Source organism: Hibiscus syriacus, unplaced genomic scaffold, assembly GCF_006381635.1.
Source record: "Hibiscus syriacus cultivar Baekdansim isolate YM2019G1 unplaced genomic scaffold, ASM638163v2 tig00109972_pilon, whole genome shotgun sequence".
Lineage (NCBI taxonomy): Eukaryota > Viridiplantae > Streptophyta > Magnoliopsida > Malvales > Malvaceae > Hibiscus > Hibiscus syriacus.
In genome coordinates this window covers 2,328,100-2,348,069 of record NW_024062543.1, presented here as the reverse complement: position 1 = coordinate 2,348,069, position 19,970 = coordinate 2,328,100, and the positions used below count along the sequence as shown (strand labels likewise).

At 34.0% G+C, this 19,970-nt stretch overlaps 5 protein-coding genes across 6 annotated transcripts; 3 read left to right on the top strand and 2 right to left on the bottom strand.

Annotated features, from left to right (window-relative positions):
- Positions 1 to 1,438: 1,438 nt before the first annotated feature.
- LOC120211519 (nudix hydrolase 25-like) lies at positions 1,439 to 3,724 on the bottom strand. The gene is made up of 6 exons (XM_039210045.1): positions 3,379 to 3,724; positions 3,157 to 3,207; positions 2,820 to 2,912; positions 2,374 to 2,468; positions 1,793 to 1,904; positions 1,439 to 1,716 (listed from the first exon to the last, which is right to left on the bottom strand). Exons 1-6 carry the CDS (start codon positions 3,442 to 3,444, stop codon positions 1,612 to 1,614), a joined length of 522 nt encoding a protein of 173 aa, XP_039065976.1. The 5' UTR covers positions 3,445 to 3,724; the 3' UTR covers positions 1,439 to 1,611.
- Positions 3,725 to 6,667: 2,943 nt separating this feature from the next.
- On the bottom strand, positions 6,668 to 11,523 carry LOC120211517 (SEC12-like protein 2). The gene is made up of 10 exons (XM_039210043.1): positions 11,196 to 11,523; positions 10,875 to 10,969; positions 9,685 to 9,835; positions 8,784 to 8,875; positions 8,565 to 8,661; positions 8,186 to 8,261; positions 7,976 to 8,096; positions 7,604 to 7,720; positions 7,446 to 7,513; positions 6,668 to 6,895 (listed from the first exon to the last, which is right to left on the bottom strand). Exons 1-10 carry the CDS (start codon positions 11,475 to 11,477, stop codon positions 6,813 to 6,815), a joined length of 1,182 nt encoding a protein of 393 aa, XP_039065974.1. The 5' UTR covers positions 11,478 to 11,523; the 3' UTR covers positions 6,668 to 6,812.
- Positions 11,524 to 14,569: 3,046 nt separating this feature from the next.
- On the top strand, positions 14,570 to 19,226 carry LOC120211514 (10 kDa chaperonin, mitochondrial-like). 2 transcript variants are annotated; one of them, XM_039210042.1, is made up of 4 exons: positions 14,570 to 14,742; positions 14,822 to 14,961; positions 15,057 to 15,150; positions 19,210 to 19,226. In XM_039210042.1, the coding sequence occupies exons 1-3, from the start codon at positions 14,638 to 14,640 to the stop codon at positions 15,103 to 15,105; spliced, it is 294 nt and encodes a 97-aa protein (XP_039065973.1). In that variant the 5' UTR covers positions 14,570 to 14,637; the 3' UTR covers positions 15,106 to 15,150; positions 19,210 to 19,226. The 2 variants fall into 2 exon arrangements, with proteins under 2 accessions (XP_039065973.1, XP_039065972.1); XM_039210041.1 differs by lacking the exon at positions 19,210 to 19,226 and having other exon boundaries at positions 14,571 to 14,742; positions 15,057 to 15,237.
- LOC120211511 (phytanoyl-CoA dioxygenase-like) lies at positions 16,472 to 17,560 on the top strand. Its single transcript, XM_039210038.1, has 5 exons — positions 16,472 to 16,610; positions 16,697 to 16,821; positions 16,911 to 16,971; positions 17,320 to 17,389; positions 17,507 to 17,560. Exons 1-5 carry the CDS (start codon positions 16,556 to 16,558, stop codon positions 17,514 to 17,516), a joined length of 321 nt encoding a protein of 106 aa, XP_039065969.1. The 5' UTR covers positions 16,472 to 16,555; the 3' UTR covers positions 17,517 to 17,560.
- Positions 18,799 to 19,396, top strand: LOC120211513 (10 kDa chaperonin, mitochondrial-like). The gene is made up of 3 exons (XM_039210040.1): positions 18,799 to 18,921; positions 19,001 to 19,140; positions 19,236 to 19,396. Exons 1-3 carry the CDS (start codon positions 18,817 to 18,819, stop codon positions 19,282 to 19,284), a joined length of 294 nt encoding a protein of 97 aa, XP_039065971.1. The 5' UTR covers positions 18,799 to 18,816; the 3' UTR covers positions 19,285 to 19,396.
- The last annotated feature ends 574 nt before the right edge of the window (positions 19,397 to 19,970 follow it).

The following is a 19,970-nucleotide window of genomic DNA, read 5'->3' as shown; positions in this document are numbered from 1 at the left end:
TACTCTTTTTATTTTTAATTAAAAATGATACTTTTATTATTAAAAAAATGAAATTTAAGCGGTAGGAACCTAAAAGTATAATTGAGAAAACGTTAGACACCTATTTTTAACGAAAAAATATTGAGACACAAAAATATTTTCAAAGTCAAAATTTAAACACTTATTTTTATATTAAGTTTTTTTTTTTGCCAAAAATATATTTTATCTGAAAAGTCAAAATAAAAAAGTACAATTTGAAGATTAAATTTTAATTTATCCCTGAATAATAAACAAACGCATATATTGGTCTTAAATGAAAGAAAAAAATAAAAAAGAGAGGTGTTATGGAAATATCCTCAAATATATAAAGATTAATGGATCAGGTCAAATATTTTTTTATTATAAACTTCAACTTAACTTTTCCTTTCAAGAAAATTAATCTATCCCGAATCTAATTTTTTAAAAATAAAATAGGTTTAATATTAAAATAAGTGTCTAAATTATATTTTTTTTAAATAGATGTTTAAATTAATTTTCGTCTCATTCAGGTACCTAATATTACATCCGTTTAGGTGCCCGAGTCATCAACAGTGTTAATATATGTCGTTAAGTAACACATGTTACAATTTGATAATTTTAAAATAAAATGTTAAAAATATTATGATATTTATATAAAAAACATTAACTTTTCTTATATTATAAAACATCCCAAAAATCCAAACTCAAACCTTAATTCGCCGTAGTCGCCCTTTCCGGTAACGACTAACGCCACCAACATAGTTCCTGTCATCCTCCTATTGATAAACCGTCATACTTTCTGTCGATTGGCAGTCAGAATCTCATGGAGTCGCGATTTTAATCCTAGAGTTCGAGCGGTTTAAAACGTTGATTCGTCGTCGATCGATCACAATTTCATGAGAGTTTTGGTCATCAGGGGAGGAGAGGTCAGGTTGAGCTTTATCGATGGTAAAAGACGTCAGCTGGCGTAGATTTAGGGGTTGAAATAAATGTTTTTAAAATTATGGATTTATTTCAAAATTTATGTTTTTTGCTTTTTAAAAAATATATAATTTTATTTTTTAAATTTTAAATAAATTTTTTAAAATTACCAAGTTGTGACATATATTAATTAAAGGGGAAATTAACACCGTTACCGGATCAAACACTTAAATAAATAACGTTTGTAACGTTAAACATCTGTATGAGGCAAAAATTAATTTAACAACCTATTTAGAAAAAAAAATATAACCTGGTCACTTATTTTGGTATTAAACTAATAAAATATAATACTATCAAATCAAAACCCATGAGATTCGGGTTGAATGCTGATCCCTGCTTCCATAGGTATATAGGCCTTTTAGCCAAGGGATATAAAACACCAGGTGCAGCCGTGAATAAAGGTGCAAACTTTACACTATGTGCATACTTGTCGTCTTGTAGCTAAAAGTTTCGTGAGAGATTCAGCCATGAAAACTCAAAACCACCATATAAGTTCTTGCACAAACATTGTTATCACAACGGAACAACAATCTAAAATTCGTAAAAGTTGTAACTGCCACATCCATTTACTGAGAGATCAAAGATGGATTCAAGAGAGGAACACCTACAAACAAGGAACAAGCGCATAGCATTTCACCATTTCGTCGATTTACATTTAGCGGCTCTGCTGTTGTCCCTTAAGTAAGGCCCGAACGTCTTCATAACTTCTTCGTACGTCGGCCTCTTATAGTCCACAGCCTGCAGCCAATTTATAGAGACATCTTAGAGAAAAAAAGCTGGACGGTGAATGTGTCAACTGTATGTGGCATGATACCTGCTCAACGACTTCTTCAGGGGTTGTCCACTTCCACTCGGCGAATTCTGGGTCTGCCTCGCCGGTTGCTAAGTTGATCTCGCTCTCGTCTTTCGTTAATCTCATGAGAAACCTGTCAAGTGCCCCCGATCTTTTGTCAGCTCATAAATCATTCGAAAACAAGACAACTCTATAATATACACACACACTATAGATGGCATCCATGAGTTTCTCTTTAATCAGCAGCTGTTGCAAGAACAAAACTCGAGCCATTCTACTTCAACATGATTAATAGATCGTGCTTGTTCGAGAAATACCAAAAGATTAACAGATACCATGCAAGTGTCCACATGATTCTGATTTTTCGGGGGTATGATTTCGTAAAACGTTTTTCCTCGACTCGTAAACGGAATAGCTGATTTCCCCCTTACACGGCATTATGAGGAAGAATGTATAGATTCACATAAAACATAAAGAGGAAAATGCCGCTATAGGCATGTTAGATGCATCAACTGCACCAAGAGTGCTGTTGCCAAGGACACCTAGATGTGAGCATGTGTTATCGGAGGAGAGAGACGAACGGGAAGAAATGAGAAGCAAACCATTTCTGTGCCTGCCCATGCCATTCACCTCCCCAGAGTCGGTTCACTTTGGCCTTCACGGCAGGAGGAAAGTCATATGTCAACCAATTAGGAACCTGCCAAAATACAATGTCAATTAGATATGCAAATAGCTGTGGGGAAAGAAAGAAAGAAGTAAGATTCATACAATGTAAGAATTGTTGTTTAAGTCTACTAGTAGGAACAATACATGAAAATAGACATGTTGATATCTATTTCATTAGTTAGTTCCTAAATCTCTTTGCTTTTATACACAAGAAGATAATTCTACATTAAATCCATCTTATCTAAGCTCAGTGCTCGAATCCGAAGATCTGTAAGAACGAAAAAGAACAACACATAATAATACAATTGCTCCTACCACCAATGTTCAAGAGTCATAGATAAAATTTGCAGCATAAACAAGACTATCTTTTTATTAAGCAAACCTCAGCAATGATTTCAGCAGATCCTACTCCAGTTTCTTCTCTCAATTCCCTGCTAGCTGCAGATCTCGGTTCCTCGCCGTCTTCGATACCGCCCTGAGTAAAATCCCAAAATTATAAACAAGCTCAAACATATACCTGTACATGAAAGAAATCTCACAGCTTACTGGTAAATCATTTCTTTTAACTAGTGATGTGCACAGTCTGATAAAACTGTAAATACACTTTGGTAAAAACATGAACTATCATACAGTTAAATAGCAAATGAACAAACTGGCTTCGATTGGGGTTAATTGAAATCTCAGTAAGCAATCAGTAAATAGAGATTCAACAGTGTTACCTGAGGCATCTGCCATGCTCCCGGAACATTCAATCTGGAAGCTACAAAAACCTGCAAGTATACAAAAAAAAGTATTTTCAGCTTTTTTTAATCCATGTATTCCTGAAGAACAACCCTAAAAAAAACCCAAAAAAAAAAAACAGAAAATCCAAAATTGACTTAATTTCAATTTAGTTTAATCTGATTTCAACTTAGATTAAAGAAAACGGAAGTAAAGGGTACCCGATTATCAGAGTTGACTAGACAAACACCGACGTTGGGACGATAACCAGGGGGCAGTCCCTCCATTCTTAATACCCACTATTTCCTATTAAATGTTTGTTCTTTCAGAGTAAATGCTGTGTTTTCAGTCTGAGGGATTCAAAGAGAGATCAGAAGAAGATGACGATGAAAATGAAGAAAAAAATGGTTTTTGTTTTAGAAAAAGAAAGTATTTTTATGAAAAATTTGGGGAGTTGGGTGGGAGGTGTTCATGGGAATGAGTGACGCTGACCTTGCACAAAAATGGGGGACTGTGTTTTATAATGCGCATTACTAACTCTTATCATGCGCACCCCACTGTGTCAATGTTACTTTTTAGATTCTGCCAGCTTTTTTATTCTGCCACTCTCGCTCTGAATGTCATCTTTCTATTTGAATTTTATTGTACATAAAATTTACACGAATTTATTTTAATTTATATAGAATATATTATACGATATAAGAACATAAATGATTATGGATTATAAGGTATCGTTTTATTAAATCATGCGATTATTAAAAGTTATAAAATAATCTTCATTGTGTTCCGATTATAAAATAGTTATAAAAATGATCGTTCAACTATTCATTGTGTTTCAAACTCTTCATTTTTCGTTAAAAAATTAATGTCAGTTTTAGTTTCACGTTAATATGTTAACTAATATATGATATAATATGAACCAAAAATCTCAAAACAACTATCATGTCCCAGTCAATAGGTTGACGTCCAACTCAAACTATCATCAATCTTTAATAAAAAGTGACGAGTTTGGAACACAATGAATAATCGGTGATCATTTTGTAACTTTTAATAGTTGAAGGACTTAAGAAATCAACGTCCTATAGTCAGGGAATCATTTTGTAACTTTTAATAGTCATAGGACTCAATAAAGCAATACTTTATAATCGATTGATCATTTGTGTACTTTACCCTATTTTATAACAGAAGTGATTTTAATTATATCATATATGCTTTAATCTTTAATATAATTATTGATATTTAATATATTATTATATTGATTTGAATTAAGAATTACATAAACAACAAAAAATAAATTTTAATTTATTCTATTTACATGTAGTATTCAAATTAAACCAATTAATAATTACTTACATAAGTTAAAAAAATACCATTATTGTATTTTTTTATTAATATAAAAAATATAATTAAAAGTAATACATATATAAATAAATGATAATATAATAATTACAAAATATGATCTAAATACATTAATTATTATAAATCTCAATTGATTTAGATGATTAAAGAGAACATTATTCCCTTTATAGATTTTGAGTTCAAATAATTACGTTACTTAAATTGTGTGAATTGATAATAATTATAAATTTTAAATATATATTATTTTATAATTAATTTAAATTATTTAAAAATAAGTAAAAAGTCAAAACACGAAAAGTAGTGGACGAGAGAAAAGCGTTGACTTTCAGTGCGGGGGAGAAACTCTGTTTCTTCTTCTTCTTGTGATTATTTATTTATTATTTTTGTCATCGTCTAGTCCACCAGGTGAACAAAGTCAAAGCCCTTTGTACCCTTGTCATAATGAAGCATACTTCCCCTACTCGTCTCTTTTGGAGCGTATTCTCACGCTCTGTTTCCTTTTTGTTTTTTTTTTAAATTTTTAATTTCGGAGTCTATTTTATAACTGAACTAATTTGAATACCTGATGTTATGTATTTTTTATATTGAATTGTAATTATTAAAAAATTAAAAACATTAAAATATTATTTATTCTAAAATTATATTTTAGCAATGACAGATGCTTGGCATGGGAGAAAGTCAAATCAAAACAATGATTTCGGGATTTTAGTTGATGCAATGTTTCTGTTTCTTAGTTGGCTTCGAAAAGATACCAGTTGTATAGATCGAATCAATAATTACTGCTATGATGCTAGAGGGGAAACATTGTTGCTTTGGATTTTTTTTCCACAACAATTATTAAGCAAATTGGGAAATGCTCAAGTGCAAGTATACGGTTAAAATAAGGTATATCGATTTTATTATTATTTTAAATAATAAAATTGGTAAAAAATATCAAAAATATTATTTTTTTTGACCGGTTATAATTACTTATATAGGTAAATACAGTAAAAAAATCCAGTCAAAAAATGATGTTTTAGGTAACGCTTTACCGAAAACATCATTTTTTAGCCGGATTTTTTTTATCGTGTTTACCTATATAGATAATTATACCGGTCAAAAAAATAATGTTTTAAGTCATTTTTACCGGTTTTATTATTTAAAATAATAACAAACCCAGTACTATCTTATTTTAGTCCTATACTAAGCGCCGCACCACAGAACTGCCAAGCAAATTAAAACAATGCATCACAAATTATCCTCATTGAAATTTAATTCATCTCTTATTTTACTTACAGCGCTTTTAATTTTTTTAATTTGTTCATTTAACTTTATAGAACGGTGTCATGAAATGACATAAGCATCAAAATAATGTTGTTTTAAAAAACTCAAATACACACCAGAATAACGTCGTTTCGAATTCTCTTCCTTCCTCAAATAGGGTGACAGGTTGCCGCCGCCGACCACCACATCATTTTTTTCATTATAGCCACCATATACCGTCTTTGATTATGGTCATTCGGTCTCAAAAATCCATTGCTCGATTCACCTCAACCCCTTAGTCCGAACTTGGAGTTATTTTCACCAGAAAAATATCTCAAAATCTATAAATCACAACTAAAACTTTTTCGCTTCTTTCACTTTTAATCTTCATTTCGTGGATTTCAAAATAAGTTTCGAAAAAATAGAAGTCGAATTTGGACTCAAGGTGTCGAGGCAAAGCGACCAATGAAATTTAAGATCAAAAGACCACCAACTATGACGGTCAACAATGACATCCCACCTTGTATTTTTATTTTATAGTTAGATGAACAAAATAAGAGAGATGGTATAGTTCAACAAAGGTGTAATTTACCCTTTATATTTTCAATTAATTTATATTAAAAAATAATGAAAAAAATGACACATCATCATTACGTCAGAGAGAGAACAACATAGTGAACAAAATAACTCATTATGTAAAATTCAATGAATACATTAAAAAATTGAAAGAACGATGCATAAAATAAGAGGTAAAATTCAGGAACGATGTAATTGACCCAAAAGAGCAAGTACCATGCATAGATTTTCTTTTCACAATCACAAGAATATTCGAATTTCATCACATGCATGTATCATGTATACTGTTTACTCTAGATTTTAACTGTGGAATTGGGAATGGAGTCAGCCGGATCAGAGAAATTCCACATCACAGTTTTAATATTTGACTGCACAGTGATAAGAATCTATGTTAAGTTTGCCAAGCAATTTCGAAAGTTTTAAACAACACTACCACAAAATAGTCAAATCTTTGATTGCAGCCTCTGCAGGCCGGCGTTCAGGGTATAATTCCGTTCTTCATAAAGTACACAGCAACAGCAAGTAGTACCATTAATATGATGATAACCCAGCTCATTCCACCTGTAAAATTAAATATATAAAAAAAATTAAAATAGTGTTTTTTCATGTAGGAAATACAGGTAGGCTGCTCCGTTGCAATGGAGCGTTGCCCCCTCACCCATGTTGGTGCCACAGCCCCTCCGGCAACATGGCAGAGAGAGCATATAACACTGAACCAAATGCTTTGGTGGTTAGGTTAGGATGTTAGCCTAGGCAATAGTTAGACTTTTCCTTCTTGATTATGTCTACTTCAAGTAATATTTCATTTAATTCATATGAACCGTGTCTTCCATGGGTCTCAAAAAATGTTTGAAACCGGTAGACGAAGGTGCACAGAGTTTGATGGTTATCACGTGTCCCTTTGAGTTAACAGAAGTCAAGCTTAAATTCAAATGTTAATGACATGTATTAGGCAAAGACATGTCCCCGGGGGGGGGGGGGGGGGGAATTAGATTTTAGCTAATTTTGCCGTGAGGCTACAGTGAGGCGCAGCCATTTTCAATCCAACAAAGAGCATATGCATCTTCTGAGTCAATGTAACAAAAAAAAATAATCAGGAGAAGGAACCTACCACTTTTATTATTGTCCTTGATTAGTGTCACCCTAGCACTTGAGTCCAGAGATGCCGAAACCACAGCCCTGTATTCAAATTGCACCCCAGTATCATACTTATTCTTATAAGGAGTGTTGCAGAGAATAATTTACTAAACGAGTATATTGTGTACAAACCTTGAATCAGGAGAGAATGTCAATGCTGTAACCAAACCAAGGTGAGCTTTTTTTACCATCATTTGAACCTTCATGTTGGCAGCATTTATGATAAAAAGGTCTCCTCCAACTGTTCCACTGCATGTAAACCAGAATACGAGAAATTACTAATTTTCTGAAAGCAAAATCTTGTGGATAAACGCCGTTTAGCAAGCCATGCAATACAAAATCTACAAAATAGATTAGTTGCAGGGGGAAGCAGACAGGATAATCATCTAATACATTAAGGACCAAGAGGTCTTAGGAGGAAAGCTCATGATGGGGCCTAAATCACATTTGTACTCCACTTTTGAGTACGAATCGGATAGAAGATAACAAAGTAACAATTCTTACACTGCAAGGAACTTCCCATCAGATGAGACATTGAAAGCAGATATAGCTTCCCTGACTACTCGACTTGTGTGTATTCTCTTCCATGTGGTTGTGTTATATGTTAAAATACTTCCACCATGGTCTGTCAAGATGAAGTTGTGATGGTAAATTTGAGAAATAAAAGACCTTTTACGACACAAAAAAGCCCAGAGTCCAACGCTATATCTTTACCTGTGACTGCAGCAATATATAGATGTGAATTCTTATCATTAATTGGAGAAAATCTGCAGAAGGCAAAAACCTCATCCTGTGGTTCATATACACAAAATAAACCAATTCAAACCCAATACAGAGAAAATGATAAACTTGAATAATCAGAAAAGATTGATTGTTCCCTAAATATTCATGACTACCGGAAATCTGACAAAAGACTATGGAAAGCTAACTAAATTATTAGGTGGTTGCACATTCAGATAGGGCTTCATTTTACAACATCAAAGATAGATATTCACTTAAAACTAATAATCTAGAAATTCTCCTTGTTCGTAAATAGCTTGAAAAGCTAGCACTAACAGCAACAACACTTGTAAACTTTGATTCACTCACTCACATTTCCCTTTGCCAGAGAAGTAACAACTTTTGATGATGTTACATCCCAAACCCTACAAAGGGCACTTCCCAATGAGACGAGAAATTTTCCATCACAGCTGCAATACAAACAGTCAAAAAGTCATCAAATAATATTATTAAGGAGATGAATTTCCCTCTGCTTTGACAATCCCCTCCCTTTAAAGCTGCAGCAGGGGAAACGAAGTTTGCAGGTTCAGACCTAAAATCCAAGTTCTTGACAGATGAATGAGCTTGAGCTTCATTGAGAATTTTTTCCATGCTAGGCCATTTGAAAACCCTTAAACTGCCATCCTGTACTGCACCAAATCAGAACATAATATGGTTGTATTGTGCCAAAAAAAATTAAGAAAAAAGAAAGGTGCAAATTGCAATGCATTACACATTATGCATTCAGAAAGTGAATATAACAAACACTAATGAGAAGGGTTCCAATCCAAAACTGATCTGAAAAGAAAAATCCTATAACTTGCCATAATCTGCCTTTTAAAAGCATAACCACGTCTGAAGTATGAAACCTCCACGCAGAAGCTATTACTTCCACTATGGAACCAAAAGAAAGACAAGTATAGAATCTACAGTACTATAGGGGCACAAAATAGTAATAAAAATGTTATACGTTTGGTGCATTTAATATCATAGTTTTTTTTCCCTTTTCTTTTTTCCATCATCATATGTGGTGTGGTTAGGCAGAAAACAACAGGAAATCAATAGAATTAAAGCTGAAAATAAGTAGAATAAAAGTTGAGTCTAAACATAAGATCACAAAAAACCTTTAGTTTATGAAGCTATTAATTAAAAGGTGGTAATAAATCTACTTTTCAGCTTATTAGTAATAGGGAACGAATCGTAGACCTAGATTAAAGCTCTAGAGATAACTAATAATCGTAGCCAGTCCATCCATGTCTAATAATTAGTACATAGAACTGAAATAATAAAACAACACAAATGCAATAGCCCCTGCATCAATATGTCTTCATAATCCCAGTCTAACCACGGAGATAACCTTGCTGCATAGTGCCTAATGTGATCTGACTATGATTAGTGACAAATACTGCAACCGAGTTAATCCAACAACTAGAAAGATGAAAGGGATGCTGTACCTCGCCACCAACAGCCAGTATGGAACCCTCACAGTTAAATGTCAGTGCTAGCTGTTGACCTACGTCTTCTAACTGGGTCAGTACTTTCTCTGAGACCTTGACACCCAGTTTGTGGACTTCACTGCCCTCGGAATCTTTCCACTCAAACAACCTGAAGATAAAAAGTAATGACATGTGAAACTCCTTAAACTACTTGCAATGATGAAACTAACCATAGAACACAATACTAACAAGGATATAAATCACAAGTGAGTAATCAAAAAGGAGCAAAATAAATAGCCAAAACTAAGGCTGTGCAGCAAAAATCACACAAGAACTTCCTTTGTGATCCTAGGTGTTGCATGTGTTTACCTCTATGAAAATCATATTTTAAAATCAAGAGCAGCAAAAAACTCTTGACTATATGCTGGCATAACTTCAGGTACACCTTTATAAAATGGTCCCACTTCTATGCTATTTCTCGTCCTTTTACATTTCTAGAGTATGCAATAGAGGCAGAGTAATAATGTTACCTCCAAAGCAGTCATATTATAATAGCAGTCAGCTTCAACCTCTTCATGAAGAGATGATTCCTCACATATTGTGCATTAATTTCTAACAAATATATTCAAAAGAGTCGAGATTCCTCATTCCTCCCAAGAACTATGTACCAATAACCAACAACTATAATCAAAGGGAACTTTTTCACCAATCTTAAAGATAATAACATCAGAACTTCATAGAAAAGGAGTAAAAGAGTTATGTGTCTTTTATATAAATAGAATGGTTGATATGATGAAGAAATTGATTTGTAACACTTATTTGAGGGGATATTCTAAGGAACAGACTATTTCAGTCAGTGACTTTGTCCTGCTTACAGAACAAGGAAACAAAATCCCCACTGAAAAAAGAACTTGTAGCACCAATGGATTTGAGGTGATTCAAACAAAAGCAACGTAAAGAATGAATAGCACCCCTTGTCAATAATGAAATTGATTGGTTAAAACGAAGAAATGCTTTTGTCTATCAATCACTCTGTAAACTAAAGCACGACACTTTAAAATCCTCCAAGGATTCTCAAGATCACATTTCCCTTATCAAATTACGTAAGCTGAGATAAATAATATCATAGATGCCATGAAAGTTGAAAAACACATTATGAAAAAGATGAAAAAATGAGTCAACAAAGAAATGAATAAAAGAAAAATAACCTGCAATTCTGTTGAAATGAGCAAAGAATGCCATCTCCATGCGGATGAACAGTCATTCGATAAGGCAAATCAGAACCAGTTTCATGCTTAACCACCTTAACAAACAAATAAATGAATAAAATTAGATAATTTTACCATAGCATATTCCAGTGGAAGAAAGAACAAATTAGCAGCAGTAGCTTACAATCAGAGTTAGGCAACATTTCACTTATTCAAAATTACTCAACTAAAAGATATATATCTAATATTTTGAGAAACGCCATTAAAAAGATCTAAATAATTCAAACAATTTCTAAAGCGAAATCCTCGAAATCTACTTACAGGTTGATCAGATAGCGAATTAGAGGCCAGATCAACGTGGGAGACGACGATTGCATTGGGGATGCCGCTACGGCCTTCACCTCCACCGCCGGCGAGAACGACGTAGTTTAGAGTTGTAGCAGTCTCGTCGGCGTTGGACGGAGTTGTATCTTTTTCCTCTTTCTTGTCCTCTTCAACCTTTTCTTTCGAGGCGAGCTTGGATCTGACTTGGTTGTAAGGAACCCAACCGGCTCCGTAGAACGGAACGCCGTATTTTTGGAGATCGGAGGGGGCGTCAGTCATGATTCTGCAATTTGTGTGTCAGATCAACGGAGGAGGATTTAGGCTTTTATTTGCTACTGCTGCTCATTATTTTATTTTATTGGTTTTTTTAATGAAAGTCTTTTACGACATTTCCTCCTAATTCGTTAAATAATTTTGGGTTTGGCTTAATTCATTATTTCTATATTATTTTTTCATAAAAACTATTTTAATTTTAACATTTTATTTGAATTAAATTATGGATAAAGTATAGTAATGGTCACTAAACTTTTCTAAAACTTTCATTTAGGTCTCCTAACTTTTAAAACTTGCAATACAGTCCTCCAACATTTAATTCGTTTACAATATGGTCTCTGTCGTTAGTATGTTTGCAATATGGTCACTGAACTTTTCAGGCGCTTGCATTTAGATCCCCCAACTTTTAGAACTTGCAACACAATCCTCAATTTCATTCTAAACTCCAAATTCCTTTTTAATCTCGAATTTCCTTTTTCGCTCATCTCTTCTCATTTCCAGCGTAACTTTTCAATCGGGAAAGCATGAGAAATTCTAGTCTAACTTTGAATTATGTGGAGGTGTTGACTTGAATAAGGGTCCATTGAGAGAAGACCCGACCAAGGGACTATCGAGACCATCAACGATTCAATGTGTAATGTTAGATACATGTCATCTAAGGTGAAACATAGATGTTTGATGAAATGCTTGTGAGAAAAAAATGGGGTTGGAAATGCAGAGTTGATAAATACTAATAAGATAAACTAAGTATCATTGTTGAAACTCACCAACAAAGCTGAAACTTTTTTGTATAAATGACATATAATAATTTATTCGTTTGATCCTTGTGGTTAAAGATTTTCCAACAGATGATCAAATATAATAAAATCCCAAACAACACATTCACCTCTCAGTCTCTTTCGCTCACATGCACTCTCGTTTGGTTTTTGTTCTTTAATTTTCCGCCATGTAAAATTGTAAACACAAGCAGTGTTCTGTCTTTCAGCTTTTTATTTACAAAAAAAATGGAGGAAGAATTGCTGGAACGCAACACCGATTGCGTTTATTTCTTAGCCTCTCCCCTCACTTTGCAAAATTGTATTTATTTTCTCTTTTGGGCTATACGGAAGTAAGTTTTTATTCTTTCGCACTTTCCTATTTTCAGCTCGCATTGTGTGTTTTTTGTTGAAATTTTATGTTTCTGGAACTACATGTCAATGATCAGGATATTCAATGTTAGTTTTGAACCAAAACCATCTAATTTTCTTTCTTTGTTCTTAATCAAAACTTTTAGTTCTCCTTATGGAAGATATTCAGTCCATCAGAATAAAAGTGAAAGAGGGTCCTAGGCTAATTTTTTTGATCTTCTTGTTTGGTTTTTCTTTAAATCAGGGAATTGGTTGTGAGTATCGACATAATGAAATTACAAGGCTCAATCCGAGAGACTAGTGGTACTATTTTACTGGGAATTTTATTGATTCAGCCTATGGTTTTCGGTGTCATGTGAGCTCGTATTATTTTTTATAAGTTCATGTTGATTATGGGACTGATATATCATGAACGAATTAGATTTTTTTTACATGTTTTGGAAATTTTACAGTTGAATTGTATTAAATTATAGCTTTAGAAGACAATTCTGCATGCACGCAACTCGCAAGGCATCATGACAGGGTAGTATATTTGGAGCAGCTACTTGACCCTGTCATGATGCCTTTCAAGTTGCGAAAGAGACTGAGAGGTGAATGCGTTGTTTGGGATTTCATTATATTTGATCATCTATTGGAAAATCTTTAACCACAAGGATTAGACGAAGAAATTATCATATGCCATTTATACAAAATAATTTCAGCTTTGTTGGTGACTTTCAACAATGATATTTAGTTCATCTTAGTAGTATTTATCAACTCTACATTTCTAACCCCATTTTTTTCTCACAAGCATTTCATCGAACATCTATGCTTCACCTGAGATGACTTGTATCTAACATTACACCTTGAATCATTGATGGTCTCGATAGTCCCTTGGTCGAGTCTTCTCTCAATGGACCCTTATTCAAGTCAAAACCTCCACATAATTCAAAGTTAGATTAGAATTTTCCATGCATCCCAAACTGAAAAGTTACGCTGGAAATGAGATGAGAAGAGCGAAAAAGGAAATTCGAGATCGAAAAGGAATTTGAGGTTTATAATGAAATTGAGGATTATGTTGCAAGTTTTAAAAGTTGAGGGACCTAAATGCAAGCACCTGAAAAGTTCAGTGACCATATTGCAAACGTACTAACGGCAGTGTAACAGCGGGGACCATATTGCAAACGAACTAAATGTTGGAGGATTGTATTGCAAGTTTTAAAAGTTGAGGGACCTAAATGAAAGTTTTAGAAAAGTTCAATGACCATTACTATACTTTACCCTTAAATTAAATTAAAAAGTATTTCAGTTCAGTTTTAGTAGATTTATTTACTTAACAATGAAACTAAAAGTAAATCAAATTTAATAAAGCTAACCGAAATCAAATTAAATTATTGTGATTTCAATCGTTTTTTTTTATTTTTTAAGTTAACTATACTATATGTTCTCAAACTATAACTTTTATTCTAAATTGGTCCTTAAATTTTTGAACATTTTAGTTTCATATTTAAATTATAACTCTTATTCCTAGCTCTAGACTTTTGGAGATTCCGAATTCATTTCCAAACTATGACTCCTATTCTAAAATAATCCCAAACTTTTGAACTTTCTAATTTTATTCCTAAACTTTTGAATGATTTTAAGAGACATTATTAAAATATTCAAAAGTTTAAGGACCGGTTTAAAATAAAAATAAAAATTTAATAATAAATATAAAATATTTAAAAGTTTAAAGACTATTCTAAAATGAAAGTCAAAATTTAAACTCATTAATTTAACTGTTTTTTTTTTCAATCATATAAATTCATAATATTTTTTGGAAATATTGGTCCTTACATGGGCCTGATATTTTGGGCGTTTTGGTTTGTTTAAGAGCACTTGTATGTTTCCTTAGAACCTACCATGAAAGCCCATTTACCCTCTAAAACCCTAACGTCTAGAAGGTTCTATCATCCTCCAAATCTAGAATCCCCGAAGCCAGTATATCATTATATCATCCGACTCTGTTTCTCTCTCTCATTTGCTGGAGAACCCTTCGAGAATTTCAGATCAATTCTACAATGGCGAAGCGTTTGATTCCAACACTCAACAGGGTTCTTGTTGAGAAAATCCTCCCTCCTTCCAAAACCACCGCCGGCATTCTCTTGCCCGAGAAATCCACCAAGGTACTTTCCTTTCTCTTTCGATCTCTTTTTCTGTCCCCCGTTTTAATGTAATCCAAGGATTCTGCTTCATTTGAAACAGCTGAACTCCGGGAAAGTGGTGGCCGTGGGTCCGGGAGCAAGAGTCAGGGAAGGGAAAACGATTCCAGTTCCTTTCAAAGAAGGGGACACTGTTCTTTTGCCTGAGTTTGGGGGCTCCCAAGTCAAGCTTGGCGACAAAGAGTACGCCCATTAATCTATTTTTTTAATATATTTTATCGTTATAATTTGTTTGGTTTAAAAAGCTCATCATTATCTGGGTTTTTTTTATTTGGCAGGTTTCATTTGTACAGTGATGAAGATATTCTGGGCACTCTCCATGATTGATCGATTGGAGTTGCAATGAGGCATTGGCTTTGTTTATTGTTTCTGGGTTTAATTAAGTTGGACGGAACTGATTAATCATCTTTGTTAATGGAAAGCGGAAAGTTTTACTTTTAAAGTTCTACTCTTTGGTAATGACATTGTTATAATCTGCTTGCACTATCCATGTTTGATTAAGGACGCGATTTTCGATTGAAGTATTATAATCGAACGTGTAAAACTGATTTAATTAAGTTGGTCGGAACTGATTAATCATCTTTGTTCATTGTTTCTGCCCCGATTGCATGTGTCATACAGACGGATCGGTAAAAGCGAGATCGTCGTCTCCTATGTGATCTTCCCAAAGGATTTTTGATGGGAGAATGTATCCTGTTCTGTAAAAATAGTTGCGTAGTTACAGAGGTCAAGTCGTATACGATGTCCGGATAACAAAAGCCCCGACGCATTTGCCATCGGAGGGATGACCCCGGTGTTAACCAGACCGGATATTGTTTTGTGGTTTTACCGTTGCGGGAACTAACAAACTGTTAACTACACATTATATTCTTTTTTGGTTCTCACTTTCCATCCATTTTGCACTACAAATACTTTCGAATTTCATGAAAGACCAAGAAACCCAAAAGACGAAATGCCAAAAGAAAGTAAAGACAGGCCATCGAAACAAAACTATAACGGAGGCGGAGGCGGAGGTGGAGGCTACTCTTGTGGCTTGTGCGTTTTCATTCTCCTCCTCTTATTAGGAGACAAAGCACTTAGCCTATGGCTTATCTACCATCCCCACAAGCTTTGTTGCATCATCATAAGCGCCGTCATATACCAACTCAATGCCACCTCCCAACCTTTCATTTCCACTTCCATATAATTTACCACAGTCACACGAAACCCAGTAGGAGAGTCTCCATCCTTTAGGACAAATTGCAAGCTTATGTTTTGTACAAAACCAATAGATCACTCCCCCACTGGACTTACCACCACTGTTTCACGAGACGAAGGCCACGGTGACGTTTTCTTCGGTATTCAAGATTGCCTCTAAGAGCTTACACTTAGTTACTTATTTGGATTTGTTTATTATTTTTTAATTGTCACATAATATTTTCGTTAAAGGATTAACGAAAATTAACGATTGAGGGACTAAAATCAAAAGGGTCGATAACGTTAAAGACTAAAATCGAACAAATCAATAACGTTACCGATCATATACCTTTAATTTTTAAATTAGTGACTAAAATCAATCCGAACTAAAATAAAATGAAATATTAGCCTAGGTTACCCTTTTCATAATTATTAGACTTTTTCTTTTGCCTTAGGCTTCCAACAAATCACACTTCTGATATTCCATAGGTGGGCAACTCTAATTCGTTTTTATCGAAATAAAATACTAGGAACATTTGATACGTACGCACTTTAAGCACCGATTTACAATCCTTCTCTGTCGGAACCAAAAGCAACCGCCATGGGAATCGTCGGGAATCTCGCTCCACAGCAGCGCCAATCTTTCGACGATCGAGGTCAACGCCACCGCTTCTTTGAACAAAATATTTTCTTTTCAAAATCCACCTGCCACTGGTTTTTTCTTAAAGAGTATGTTTTGCAGGTTTTATTGTGATTGAATCATTTGCGAGCACTGAAGAAATTGAAGCTATGAGGAAAAGGATGGACGAATTGCTTCAGGACTTTGACCCCACCACCACTGCTTCTATTTTCTCCACCAAAAATCAGGTCTTTTTTTTCTTGGAGCAATTGTAATATATTTGGAATTATAACTTTAAATTTTGATAATTTGTGAATATGGTTTTTTTTATTTGTAGTTGAAGTTGACCAATGAATACTTCTATGAAAGTGCTGAAAAGATCTCCTTTTTCTTTGAAGGTATGCTTTTTTTTTTTATTGTTGCTTTCATACTTTTCTGCACTCTTTTAGCTTTTCTTTTGTTTCTTTGGTCTTAATTTTACTTTGAGAAAATCAAATTTCTTTTGGGATATATGAACCTGCTGTTAGTTTTGAAAGTGAAAGGTATGGATGTTATGAATTTCTTGCAAAAGCTTTAAAGGGTAAAACTTGATTCTTTATTGCTTCTACATGTAATCTACTGTATAAAGCACCTACACTTTTCTCAAATGGTTATTAGTGAGCAGGAGAGTTGTTTTTGGTTACTTTGACGACTTCTATTTTTTCTTTCTTTCCTTCCTTCCTTTCTTTCTTTTGTTGTTTTGGCAGAGAAAGCATTTGATGATAAGGGAAATTTAAAGCAATCGAAGGAGCTTTCTATTAATAAAGTTGGGGCATGGTACGTGATTTTGGAAACTTAATGTGTTTTGTTATGCTCTTATTTGGCAACACGCTCATGTAAATAAATTATAGGTATGTTTATTGAGCTAATCCATGGTTTTATTCGTTTGTGCAGCGCTACATGAGATTGACCCAGTTTTCAAAGAATTTCCTTGCTCTGAGAAAGTTTCAAGTTTGCTCTTCTCCTTAGGAATTTGCAAAGTTTACTGAAAAATTCATATCACTAAATTTAACAAAGTAACAGCAAGGTCAACTAGGACCCACTAACAGGACACAGGTTTCTCATTGACTGGATATTCGAATTACATTATATAAATAAAAGAATCAACCTATATGAGCCAATACACGATTTGACTCTAAAGTTGAACTATTAAGTTCAAGCAACTAAAATCACTTGGGAGTTGAAATTCTAAGGTCACCAGCAAAGGGTGTTATCATTAGGTATACGTTGTCTTCATTGTCAAGTAAGAAACAATTTAAATACCTTAAAAATATACATAGACTGCATGATCACTGGCCTCTTATATCCTAAGGAGAAGAGCATATTGCAAACGAACTAAATGTTGGAGGATTGTATTGCAAGTTTTAAAAGTTGAGGGACCTAAATGAAAGTTTTAGAAAAGTTCAATGACCATTACTATACTTTACCCTTAAATTAAATTAAAAAGTATTTCAGTTCAGTTTTAGTAGATTTATTTACTTAACAATGAAACTAAAAGTAAATCAAATTTAATAAAGCTAACCGAAATCAAATTAAATTATTGTGATTTCAATCGTTTTTTTTTATTTTTTAAGTTAACTATACTATATGTTCTCAAACTATAACTTTTATTCTAAATTGGTCCTTAAATTTTTGAACATTTTAGTTTCATATTTAAATTATAACTCTTATTCCTAGCTCTAGACTTTTGGAGATTCCGAATTCATTTCCAAACTATGACTCCTATTCTAAAATAATCCCAAACTTTTGAACTTTCTAATTTTATTCCTAAACTTTTGAATGATTTTAAGAGACATTATTAAAATATTCAAAAGTTTAAGGACCGGTTTAAAATAAAAATAAAAATTTAATAATAAATATAAAATATTTAAAAGTTTAAAGACTATTCTAAAATGAAAGTCAAAATTTAAACTCATTAATTTAACTGTTTTTTTTCAATCATATAAATTCATAATATTTTTTGGAAATATTGGTCCTTACATGGGCCTGATATTTTGGGCGTTTTGGTTTGTTTAAGAGCACTTGTATGTTTCCTTAGAACCTACCATGAAAGCCCATTTACCCTCTAAAACCCTAACGTCTAGAAGGTTCTATCATCCTCCAAATCTAGAATCCCCGAAGCCAGTATATCATTATATCATCCGACTCTGTTTCTCTCTCTCATTTGCTGGAGAACCCTTCGAGAATTTCAGATCAATTCTACAATGGCGAAGCGTTTGATTCCATCACTCAACAGGGTTCTTGTTGAGAAAATCCTCCCTCCTTCCAAAACCACCGCCGGCATTCTCTTGCCCGAGAAATCCACCAAGGTACTTTCCTTTCTCTTTCGATCTCTTTTTCTGTCCCCCGTTTTAATGTAATCCAAGGATTCTGCTTCATTTGAAACAGCTGAACTCCGGGAAAGTGGTGGCCGTGGGTCCGGGAGCAAGAGTCAGGGAAGGGAAAACGATTCCAGTTCCTTTCAAAGAAGGGGACACTGTTCTTTTGCCTGAGTTTGGGGGCTCCCAAGTCAAGCTTGGCGACAAAGAGTACGCCCATTAATCTATTTTTTTAATATATTTTATCGTTATAATTTGTTTGGTTTAAAAAGCTCATCATTATCTGGGTTTTTTTTATTTGGCAGGTTTCATTTGTACAGAGATGAAGATATTCTGGGCACTCTCCATGATTGATCGATTGGAGTTGCAATGAGGCATTGGCTTTGTTTATTGTTTCTGGGTTTGATTAAGTTGGACGGAACTGATTAATCATCTTTGTTAATGGAAAGCGGAAAGTTTTACTCTTTGGTAATGACATTGTTATAATCTGCTTGCACTATCCATGTTTGATTGAGGACGCGGTTTTCGATTGAAGTATTATAATCGAACGTGTAAAACTGATTTAATTGAGTTGGTCGGAACTGATTAATCATCTTTGTTCATTGTTTCTGCCCCGATTGCATGTGTCATACAGACGGATCGGTAAAAGCGAGATCGTCGTCTCCTATGTGATCTTCCCAAAGGATTTTTGATGGGAGAATGTATCCTGTTCTGTAAAAATAGTTGCGTAGTTACAGAGGTCAAGTCGTATACGATGCCCGGATAACAAAAGCCGACGCATTTGCAAATCGGAGGGATGACCCCGGTGTTAACCAGACCGGAGATTGTTTTGTGGTTTTGCCGTTGCGGGATCTAACAAACTGTTAACTACACATTATATTCTTTTTTGGTTCTCACTTTCCATCCATTTTGCACTACAAATACTTTCGAATTTTATGAAAGACCAAGAAACCCAAAAGACGAAATGCCAAAAGAAAGTAAAGACAGGCCATCGAAACAAAACTATAACGGAGGCGGAGGCGGAGGTGGAGGCTACTCTT